General features: G+C 45.8%; 1 protein-coding gene across 1 annotated transcript in view; it reads right to left on the bottom strand.

Moving 5' to 3' along the window:
• Nucleotides 1-414: 414 nt before the first annotated feature.
• Nucleotides 415-10611, bottom strand: part of tyk2 (tyrosine kinase 2) — a 77307-nt gene continuing 67110 nt past the window's right edge. The window contains exons 20-24 of the mRNA XM_078429614.1: nt 9561-9679; nt 8385-8557; nt 6499-6616; nt 4735-4845; nt 415-4039 (exon numbers count right to left, since the gene is read on the bottom strand). Of these exons, the coding sequence (XP_078285740.1) occupies nt 3905-4039; nt 4735-4845; nt 6499-6616; nt 8385-8557; nt 9561-9679 (656 nt within the window). The 3' untranslated portion in view covers nt 415-3904. The remainder of the gene's footprint in view (nt 4040-4734; nt 4846-6498; nt 6617-8384; nt 8558-9560; nt 9680-10611) is intronic.

Below are 10611 nucleotides of genomic sequence, written 5' to 3'. Positions count from 1 at the left end.
AGTTTTAAATAGTACTAAAGTGGGGCCCATTCCTCGTAGAGGGGGGGCAGGGAAGGGGAGAGGGTGTGACCGAGGAGGCCACTCTCTCCTCCCCCACTCCCACTAACTCTCCCCCACCTTCCCTTTCCCCATGACACCCCCTTTTCCCCCACTCACTCCTCCCCACCTCCTTTCTCCATTACCCCTTTCCCTCACTCTCTCCTCCCCCCACCCCCCATTCTCTCCACCCCAGCCCCAATCTTACTCTCCCCCAGTCCCACTCTTACTCTCCCCCACCCCCCCTTTCACCCACTCTCTCTTCCCCCCACCACCAACCGCCCTCCCCCCCCAACCCTGCTGTCCCCCTACCCCGCTATCTCCATCACCAACCCCCCACCCCCGCTGTCCCCCACCCCCCCACCCCCACTGCCCCAGTCTCACCTCCTCCCACGCTCCCCGTCCCCCCCACTCTTACTCTCCCGGAGCGGCGGACTACTGGAGACGGGCAGCGCGGCTGTGGCCTAGCCGAGCTGGGATTACTCACGGCGGTTGTGCAGGAGAGAGGGGAGAGAGAAGCGAGGGGAGCCCCTGATTGTGGGCGGGCGGCTCCGCTAACGGCATCCATCTTGTTTGTGCGAGTGAAGAGAGAGGCCGTGCGTGCCGTGTGGTGACGACAGATGCACAGCACTTTGAAAAAATGTGTTTAGAAATGAGAGTTGGAAACTTTCAAATGTGTGTAACTTAAAAAATATAGGACCGATTTAAATGAAACTTGTTATAAACAGTCGCCGCGAGAGTGGTGATTAAGGTAGCGCAAAGATTGTGGGGCTATGGTTTACCGTTTTGGCAAAATCACAGAAATACATATATTTACATACGGATATATATATGTATATATATATATATATTTATATATATATATATATACACACACACACAAGATCTGAGTTTTAGTAATATAATAATATATATATAGATATATATATATAGATAGATATTGGCCACGTTCTTGTGCAATACAGCATGACATACATTATTCCCATCATTGACAATCAATCACCAAATATAACAGTGCAGCCAATTAAAAACAAACTATACGTCACAAGGTATTTTAAGTTTTCCATATCTTTGGTGATTTTCAAGCCGTTTACATTCCACTTTTCTTTGTCCAGTTCAAATGATTCACAATCAAGTTCTTGTTGAACAATCAAAGGTAGACACAAGATGCTGGAGTAACTCAGCGGGTCAGGCAGCATCTCTGGAGAGAAGGAATGGGCGACGTTTTGAGTCGAGACCCTTCTTCCTCTTGTTGAACAATCGGTGGCTTGCTTTACAATATACCCATTATCAACCTTTGGGCATTTTATTATAGAGGAGATAGTATATTAATGCAAATTATTGGGAAACCGTAGCATGTTTCCTCCTGGCGTGCCGTCCTGCGTTGCCTAGTTCAGCTTATTGTCCTCACAAATATGTCACCATCGTCAGTGTCCTCGATAATGAGCACAAGATCCGCGGCTCTGCTCCTTCTCTTTGTGCTGAAGATCAACACAAAATGTCTGCTCTGTAATTCCACCATTTGTTGCATTTTTCATGAATTGCATCGTGGAAGACTTCCCCTGGGCAAGGCGTAGATTGAGACGCACCTGCTGATCCAGGAAGCAGTTTTGTGTACACTTATACGTCACAGCTTATAAAACGATCGTCCGCCATGCATCAAAGGGAGGAGAAGTGGAGGACAAGCCATCCATCCTACTTTCGTTCCTCACCCGATTTTCCTCACGGAACATTGTCCACCTTGTAAGACACAAAAAGCTGGAGCGGGTCAGGCAACATATCTGAAGAAACGGACTAGGTAACGTTTTGGGTTCAGACGTGACATCCTTGGCTGGGAAGCCTCCAAGTCCAATTGACTAATCAGCCCGGAGAATGTTAGTAGGTGTCATTCAGCCTTGATTTAAAAGGCTGTTCAAAAATCCTTTCAATGCTTGAGCTGTGCTGGGAGTGAATGATGTTCCACACAGGGGTACAAAGAATAAAAACAAATTCTCAGGACTCATAGTTTCAAAAATATGAATTGTCTTTCCGCTGACTGGATAGCACGTAACAAAAGCTTTTCCCTGTACCTCAGTACACGTGACAATAAACTAAACTCAAACTGTTGAAAAAAATTAGAAGGTCAATGATTAAACCTCTTTGAAGGAATTACAGAGTGCCAGCTACATTCTTGGTTGCACTCTACAGAAGATGTTCCACACCCAAAAGACCAGAGTTCATGCCAGCCTACCAACAACAGGTCAGTCGGGAGCAACAACTCCACACGGCACCCAGCCAAGCTTGGAGAATTCCCAAAGCTACATTAAGCAGTGGCCACGGTCATCAAGCAATGGAGGAACCCTCCTCCATGCTCTGCTCCACTGTTTTACAACTACATCACAACTAAGCCCAGTAGATCGCAACCAACTTTCCCAATGAGTATCGTCAACTACAGGTTTATCATGCGAAGTAAGTGCAACTATCAGTTTGTACTAACACGATTTATGAAGTGCCTTTCCATATTTTCATTGAATTGCAAGATTATAAAGTGTTTGAATACGAATAGAAGTGGTTGTGGAACAGTGTGCATACACTGTAAAAAGCGCAGTACCAGAACCCAGGAGGTGGTGTTGGTCAGACTGCCTGCTCAATCCCTCACAGGTGCATAGACCCTCGGTCACCTGTATCGACTCATGGTGTTGGGACTTCTGCTTCTGTTTAAGAGTTTCCTGGCTTCATCGACCTTCCACAGCTTCTCTCAACTTGCAGCTCACGTAACCTTAGCACGATGACACCACTGATGCATCTCTGAATATACTCCAGACTGCAGCACTGGGCAGGGTTATAATGAGGAGACAAATAGATTCTGCATTCAGTGAAATCCGCCATATTGCAACCTTGGCAGGGGAACAAACGAGGGTTCCTCTCTCTAACATGATGCTTGGTAACCTTATTTGGCAGAGATAGTGCAGAAATGGCATGCAACAGTACTAATATAAGAGAAGACGGCGGCGAATTTCAATTCCCAACGCTATAAACCTTGAAGCTCGATCCCCAAAATTGAATTGTTGTCCATTACGTATCATAAATCAAAATATATAAAGTATATATATATATATATACTAGCATTTTTAAGACACAAATACTGACAGTATTAAAAAGTAAGAGGGTCAAATGAACCACAGAATTCTTGTCATAGTTCTGAAAATAAACATTGCTACACCAGTTTTGTTGTGTGCCAGAGCAAATTATATCAGACACTGAACCACATCTTTTAAGCTTCATTAAGACTCACAGGCATTGTTCACAGGGAAAGTCAAACTGCATTTCCCAAGATTGAATTATCCACGGCATTTCAACTCTGAAAAAAGTTCGTAAAGTGTTGGATGTATGCCGATGTGTCCTTGCACTTGTCTTGAAATCAGGATACTCGTACACCCACCCTGAATACTTGGAAGGAGTTAAAAATGTTGGCCTTCGGCAGAAGTCCTTTTCAGTCACGCTTCTTGCTTGCAATTCACCAAAATCTACATTGAACAGCAATGATCTAAATGAGATTCCAGTGCTACAAATGTGACCGGTATTCTTTTAGTCTTTGCACTGAGACACAATATTAAGGCCTGGGCTCTTTGTCTCAGCACAGTTTGAAGAACTGTATAGGGTGCTGTATCAATATCCCAGCCAACAGACAGCCATGATCAAACACCAAGAACAAACTCTATGCCAGCCAAGGGAGATGGCTATGCACAATTTGGCATCGCTGTTGCTGCTGTTGCAACAGTTAACAGCTCTCTGTTGGGGAGAGATCGATGGGGACAGGGTTGATCAGGAGGGCAGCAGAGGGAATAATAAAGAAAGACAAAGGTTGGTTGGAAGCTTTCAGTGTTTCTCACTTCTGGAGAATGCTTGACGTTTCAATCTTTTTGTATCTCTCGTACAGCTTCTGGAATATTGGAGACAACTCCTGGAATTTGGGTCGTCGAGCTGGGTCGGATTCCCAACACATGTTCATCAGCTGATAAACCTGCAGGGGAAAGAAAAGTTAAGTGTGCTTAGTTCACCGTTGGACTGACAGGGAAATGGCAGGCTTAGAGAAGCCAAAGAGGAACAAGCTAGACATCAAGAGAATTACGCAAAATAATATTCTGAAACATAAATGGTAACATATGCAACAAACAATCCATGGCTTTGAACTACAGGGATGAAATGAAAAGGCAAAACACTGCAGCAAATAAATTTCATGGCAGGAAAATGCAAGGTTATACATTTTGGACCGATAAAGTATATTTTTGTAAATGGGGAAAAGCCAGCAGTGGAAGTCCAAAAAAAGAATGAAGCTGGTGTGTTAATACTGAAATGTTGTGGAAAGGTTAGACACTTGAGACACTGTTGTACAGGGATTAATGCTGGAGGCAAGGTATCTTAAGCCTTGGTCAGCGAAACCCAGGCTGATGCAATCAGATCAAGGCCAAACAAAGTTGGAAAGGATGCCGACTGTGAGAAAAAGAGTGTGATGCAGATTTACTGAAACAAGAGCTGAATTGTAAGGTTTAAAAAGAAACAACACAGGACACCATTTTGGTACGTCTCACCCACTCTTGAAATCATACCAAAGAAAATAAATTCAGAAGAGTTTGGTCATTCTCAGTTGTGCAATGGGAGTGGCTGTGTGTGTGAAATGAAACCATTACGCTCACAGCCAGAGAGTTATGCTCTTACCTCCAATGGACAGGACTTGGGACATGGTAAACGTCTGCCTCTTTCCAGTAGGTCGATCAATCGGACCACCGTCATCTGTCCGTGTGTCACTCCGATCATCTCAATAAATTTCTGAGTATAAAATGTTCAAAAGAATTGAGTTATTCTTTCATGCATTCATAGCTCCTTCACAAGCTCATGGAGTTCAGAGAGGGAAAGATGGAGGCTTGAACTAATGCTCTGGTTTGTCTCACATACACTTGGACAACAACGGTAAAGGAGTTGAAACTACCTTAGGAACAACCTGGTGGGTCGTTAAACAAGTGATTTCCATTGAAGGTAGACACAAAATGCTGGAGTAACTCAGTGGGACAGGCAGCATCTCAGGAGAGAAGGAATGGGTGACGTTTCGGGTCGAGACCCTTCTTCAGTCCTGAAGAAGGGTCTCGACCCAAAACGTCACACATTCCTTCTCTCCCGAGATGCTGCCTGACCCGCTGAGTTACTCCAGCATTTTGTGTCTACCTTCAATTTAAACCAGCATCTGCAGTTTTTTTCCTACACTATGATTTCCATTTAAGTTCTCTGCTTGCATTCATGAAGGCAGCTGCACACCATTTTAGTGCGTCAAAGCCGAAATCGTTTTGCAGAAAGACTTAACTGGTCATAGTGACCTTTCTGCAGATTGATTCTGGACACTGCATGGTCAATTGAGTAACAGCAAAACAGGTTTTATAAGAAAATAACTGCAGATGCTGGTACAAATCGAAGGTATTTATTCACAAAGTGCTGGAGTAACTCAGCAGGTCAGGCAGCATCTCAGGAGAGAAGGAATGGGTGGCGTTTCGGGTCGAGACCCTTCTTCAGACCGAAAAACAGCAAAACAGGTTTGATGCCTGATGGACACTGGGAGTTGGGTCCAGGTCCTGCCACGTTGATGGGATTACTCCTGTTCTGCGTGCGTTCCAGCCTGACATTAACAACCTTGACCATGTGTGCAAGCGAGAAGCAAAGGATACACAGAAAATGCAGGCTTAACATTTGTTTGCAGGAGTTGGGATCTCTGGAGTAGGAATCTGAGGGGTAACCTTTTCACACAAAGGGTGAGGGGTGTATGGAACAAGCTGCCAGAGGGGGTAGTTGAGGCTGGGACTATCACATTATGTAAGAAACAGTTAGGAACAGCGGGACTGTCATATGGTGAAAGACTGGAGCGACTAGGCTTGTATAAACTGGAATTTAGAAGGATGAGAGGAGATCTTATCAAAACGTATAAGATTATTAAGGGGTTGTTCACGTTAGAGGCAGGAAACATGTTCCCAATGTTGGGGGAGTCCAGAACAAGGGGCCACAGTTTAAGAATAAGGGGTAGGCCATTTAGAACGGAGATGAGGAAAAACCTTTTTCAGTCAGAGAGTTGTGAATCTGTGGAATTCTCTGACTCAGAAGGCAGTGGAGGCCAATTCTCTGAATGCATTCAAGAGAGGGTTAGATAGAGCTCTTAAGGATAGCGGAGTCAGGGGGTATGGGGAGAAGGCAGGAACGGGGCACTGATTGAGAATGATCAGCCCTGATCACATTGAATGGCGGTGCTGGCTCGAAGGGCCGAATGGCCTCCTCCTGCACCTACTGTCTATTGTCTAGAACAAGTTTAAATATGGGCCAAATGTGGGCAGGAGGGACGAGTGTAGCTGGGACATGTTGGGTGGCATGGGCAAGTTGGGCCAAACCAAAGGGCCTGCTTCCACGTGCAGCAATGAGTGTGAGCTGTGGTGGGAGACCTACCGCAGGGGGGCTCTGACGACCCTCACAATACGTCAGCAGCTCGTACAACGTGACTCCAAACGACCAGACGTCAGAGGCAAAATTGAATTTTCCTTCCTTCAGACAATCAATTGCATACCTGGAATAAAAGAGAATGAAAATGATACCCAAATCCAGCACCCGATCATTAATGTATTTCACAGCTAACCGCAAAAGAACACACCCTCCTCACACAGCCTCTGATCAGCGTACAGATACAATACACTCAGTGGGTGGTAGACAGAAAATGCTGGAGTAACTCAGCGGGTCAGGCAGCATCTCGGGAGAGAAGGAATGGGTGACATTTCGGGAAACGTCACCCATTCCGTCTCTCCCGAGATGCTGCCTGACTCGCTGAGTTAGTCCAGCATTTTGTGTCTGCCTTCCATTTTAACCCTCTTCTGCAGTTTTTTTTCCTACACTCGGTGGGTGATTCACTTGCTGTGTAAAGAGGGGTCGAGTACATGGAATATATTCTCGAGAATTTAGGAGATAGACAATAGGAGCAGGAGTAGGCCATTCGGCCCTTCGAGCCAGCACCACCATTCAATGTGATCATGGCTGATCAATCTCAATCAGTACCCCGTTCCTGCCTTCTCCCCATACCCCCTGACTCCACTATCCTTAAGAGCTCTATCTAGTTCTCTCTTGAATGCACTCAGAGACGGCCTCTACTGCCTTCTGAGGATTCGACAGATTTCTCATCAAAACACACAGAACTGAAAGGGTTTGACGGGTTTGGCGAGATGGAGGGAAGATGTTTTCCTTGGCTGAGGAGCCTAAGACTAGGAACACAGTACAAGGATAAGGGCGACTTCATTGAGGACTGAAATGAGGAATATTGTCAAGGAGGGGCTTGTAATCTTAAACTCTCTGCTCTCGAAGGTTTTGGGGACTCGTTGCTTCATTCGAATCACAAAGCAATACAAATCTGCATTTTTAAAGTTTAGTTTAGAGATACAGCGTGGAAACAGGCCCTTCAGCCCACCAGGTCCGCGCCGTCCAGCGATCCCCGCACAGTAACACTATCCTATACTCACGAGGGATAATTTTTACATTTACCAAGCCAATTAACGTACAAACCTGTACATCTTTGGAGTGTGGGAGGAAACCGAAGATCTCGGAGAAAACCCACGCAGGTCACGGGGAGAACGTACAAACTCCGTACAGACAGCACCCGCAGTCGGGATCGAACCCGGGTCTCCGGCGCTGCATTCGCTGTAAGGCAGCAACTCTACCGCTGCTCCACCGTGCCGCTGCATATTAAGGGAATTAACGCTTGAGGGATTGTGCTGGAAAATATTCTGCGGCAGAAAATCAGCCCTGATGTTGGTGGGTAGCAGAGCAATGGGCCGGGTGTCCAATTCCTGCACCTATTTCCCATATTCTTATTATCCCATTGAATGGGCTGAGGATTCCTCCAAGCTGAGAGAGAGAACTGCTAAACAATACAATGAAAGCCAGCAGCTACATACTTGTGTAATTAACTCATCTTTCAACCATGAGTATTATTTGTCACAACCACTCCCAGGTAATATAATGTGTAGGAAGGATCTGCAGATGCTGGTTTAAATTGAAGATAGACGCAAAAAGCTGGAGTAACTCAGCGGGTCAGACAGTTTCTCTGGAGAAAAGGAATATGTGACGTTCGGGTCAAGACCCTTCTTCAGACTGAGAGTCAGGAGAAGGAGAAGAAGCAGGGCCTTCAGAAGAAGGTCTCGACCCACAATGTTACCTATTCCTTTTCTCCAGAGATGATGTCTGACCCGGTGAGTTCCATCAGCTTTTTGCCTGGTAGTACAATCCGCCATCTTAGCAGCAGCAGCCAGCCACTTTAGGGCTACCACTGTTGTTGTGCAAGAGCTCACCAAAACACAGGGCTATCTCCATCGTCCTTGACCCGGTAATAGTCCTGATGCTCAGGGATGGCTTTCGCTAGCCCAAAGTCCCCGATCTTCACCACGTTCTCGTTTTCCACCAGCACGTTTCTTGCAGCCAGGTCGCGGTGCACGTAGCGCTGGGACTGGAGGTAGGACATGCCCTGCATTGTGGACAAAGAGCAGGAGTCAGGGTCAACTGCTAAACACCCATCTCCACGAAGCAATCCCTGCTCAGCGACCAAACAAGACGATGCTGAAGACGTTGACGGAAGACGCACATGTAGAGACCAAAGAGGAGCTTGCCAGCTGTATGGAGGACAGGGATGTGTGGGGCGTCCATCACCGTGCCCGTCGGAAACAAGCACCACTGCGTCGCTAATGTTTTCAACTATTTTAATTAATTAGCACATCACCCCAATGTAATACATAAACACCAGGCATGAAGGCCACTGTCCTGGACTGCTGGGCACTGGAAGGGCTTGAGTCAAGAGTGTTTATTGTCATATGTCCCTACGTGGAACAATGAAATTCTTACTTGCAGCAACACAAAAGATATGTAAACATTGTACTCTGTAAAATCCATACCAAGCAGCAAAAAAAAGTTCAGTACATATTAACTACAGTAACAATATAGTCAGTATATATAACCGAAAATAAATCGACATTAGTTGTGCAAAGTCAAACACAATGTCCCCAAGTTTAAATAATTTGGAGTCTATTTGGAGGTTGAAGTGTTTAAAGGCCATTAAATGGTCATTAAATGGGTCATAGATAGACAGACCCACCCTGAATTGATACTTGCTTCTATGTTTTATTTTGGATCGACATTTCCTTGGAACAGTGTACTACTGGTGGTCCCCGGCTTACGATGCTTCGACTCACGATGTTTTGATTTTGCGATGGTGCAAACGGCAGTGGCCCGTAGCCAGCCAGCCGCCGCTCGCTTCCGGCCACGTGATCGCGTGTACTACAACGCATTTCGAGTTACGATATTCTCGGTTTGCGATGGGTTTTTCGGAACGTGACCCCATTGTAAGTTGAGGAGCACCTGTAATTGTCTTCTGAACTTGTAGTAACCTTACTTTTGTTTTAAAAAAAAAAAAGGGATATGGGATGCTTAAATAATTCGACCAGAACGAACCGTGCAAGTGAGTCTTGTGTTACCTGACAAATCTGCTGCGCGAACAACAGAAGCTGGCCGAGTCCCACGTGGTGCTTGGGGAGGTAGTCCCGCAGGCTGCCCAGAGGCAGGTACTCCATGATCAGTTGTACAATCTGCCCTCCTGAGAACACAATCAGTGTAGACATTTGTTAAAGACCGGGAGATGTGCACTCACTCCTGATTAGTTTTTTTAAAATTTTAGAGATACAGCGTGGAAATTCCTGAGTTATTCCTCAGCCTGCCTTTCGTCTCTGCACGCTGGGCACTGAGATTTATAGACAATAGACAATAGACAATAGGTGCAGGAGGAGGCCATTCGGCCCTTCGAGCCAGCACCGCCATTCAATGTGATCATGGCTGATCATTCTCAATCAGTACCCCGTTCCTGCCTTCTCCCCATACCCCCTGACTCCGCTATCCTTAAGAGCTCTATCTAGCTCTCTCTTGAATGCATTCAGAGAATTGGCCTCCACTGCCTTCTGAGGCAGAGAATTCCACAGATTCACAACTCTCTGACTGAAAAAGTTTTTCCTCATCTCAGTTCTAAATGGCCTACCCCTTATACTTAAACTGTGGCCCCTGGTTCTGGACTCCCCCAACATTGGGAACATGTTTCCTGCCTCTAACGTGTCCAACCCCTTAATAATCATACGTTTCGATAAGATTTCCTCTCATCCTTCTAAATTCCAGTGTATACAAGCCTAGTCGCTCCAGTCTTTCAACATATGACAGTCCCGCCATTCCGGGAATTAACCTAGTAAACCTACGCTGCACGCCCTCAATAGCAAGAATATCCTTCCTCAAATTTGGAGACCAAAACTGCACACAGTACTCCAGGTGCGGTCTCACTAGGGCCCTGTACAACTGCAGAAGGACCTCTTTGCTCCTATACTCAACTCCTCTTGTTATGAAGGCCAACATTCCATTGGCTTTCTTCACTGCCTGCTGTACCTGCATGCTTCCTTTCAGTGACTGATGCACTAGGACACCCAGATCTCGTTGTACGTCCCCTGTTCCTAACTTTGATAAATATTTTTATTAAACATAAGTACA

Source organism: Rhinoraja longicauda, chromosome 37 (genome assembly GCF_053455715.1).
Source record: "Rhinoraja longicauda isolate Sanriku21f chromosome 37, sRhiLon1.1, whole genome shotgun sequence".
NCBI classification, from domain to species: Eukaryota; Metazoa; Chordata; class Chondrichthyes; order Rajiformes; family Arhynchobatidae; genus Rhinoraja; species Rhinoraja longicauda.
The sequence above is the reverse complement of the archived record's forward strand: the minus strand, read 5'-3'. Positions and strand labels throughout refer to the sequence as shown.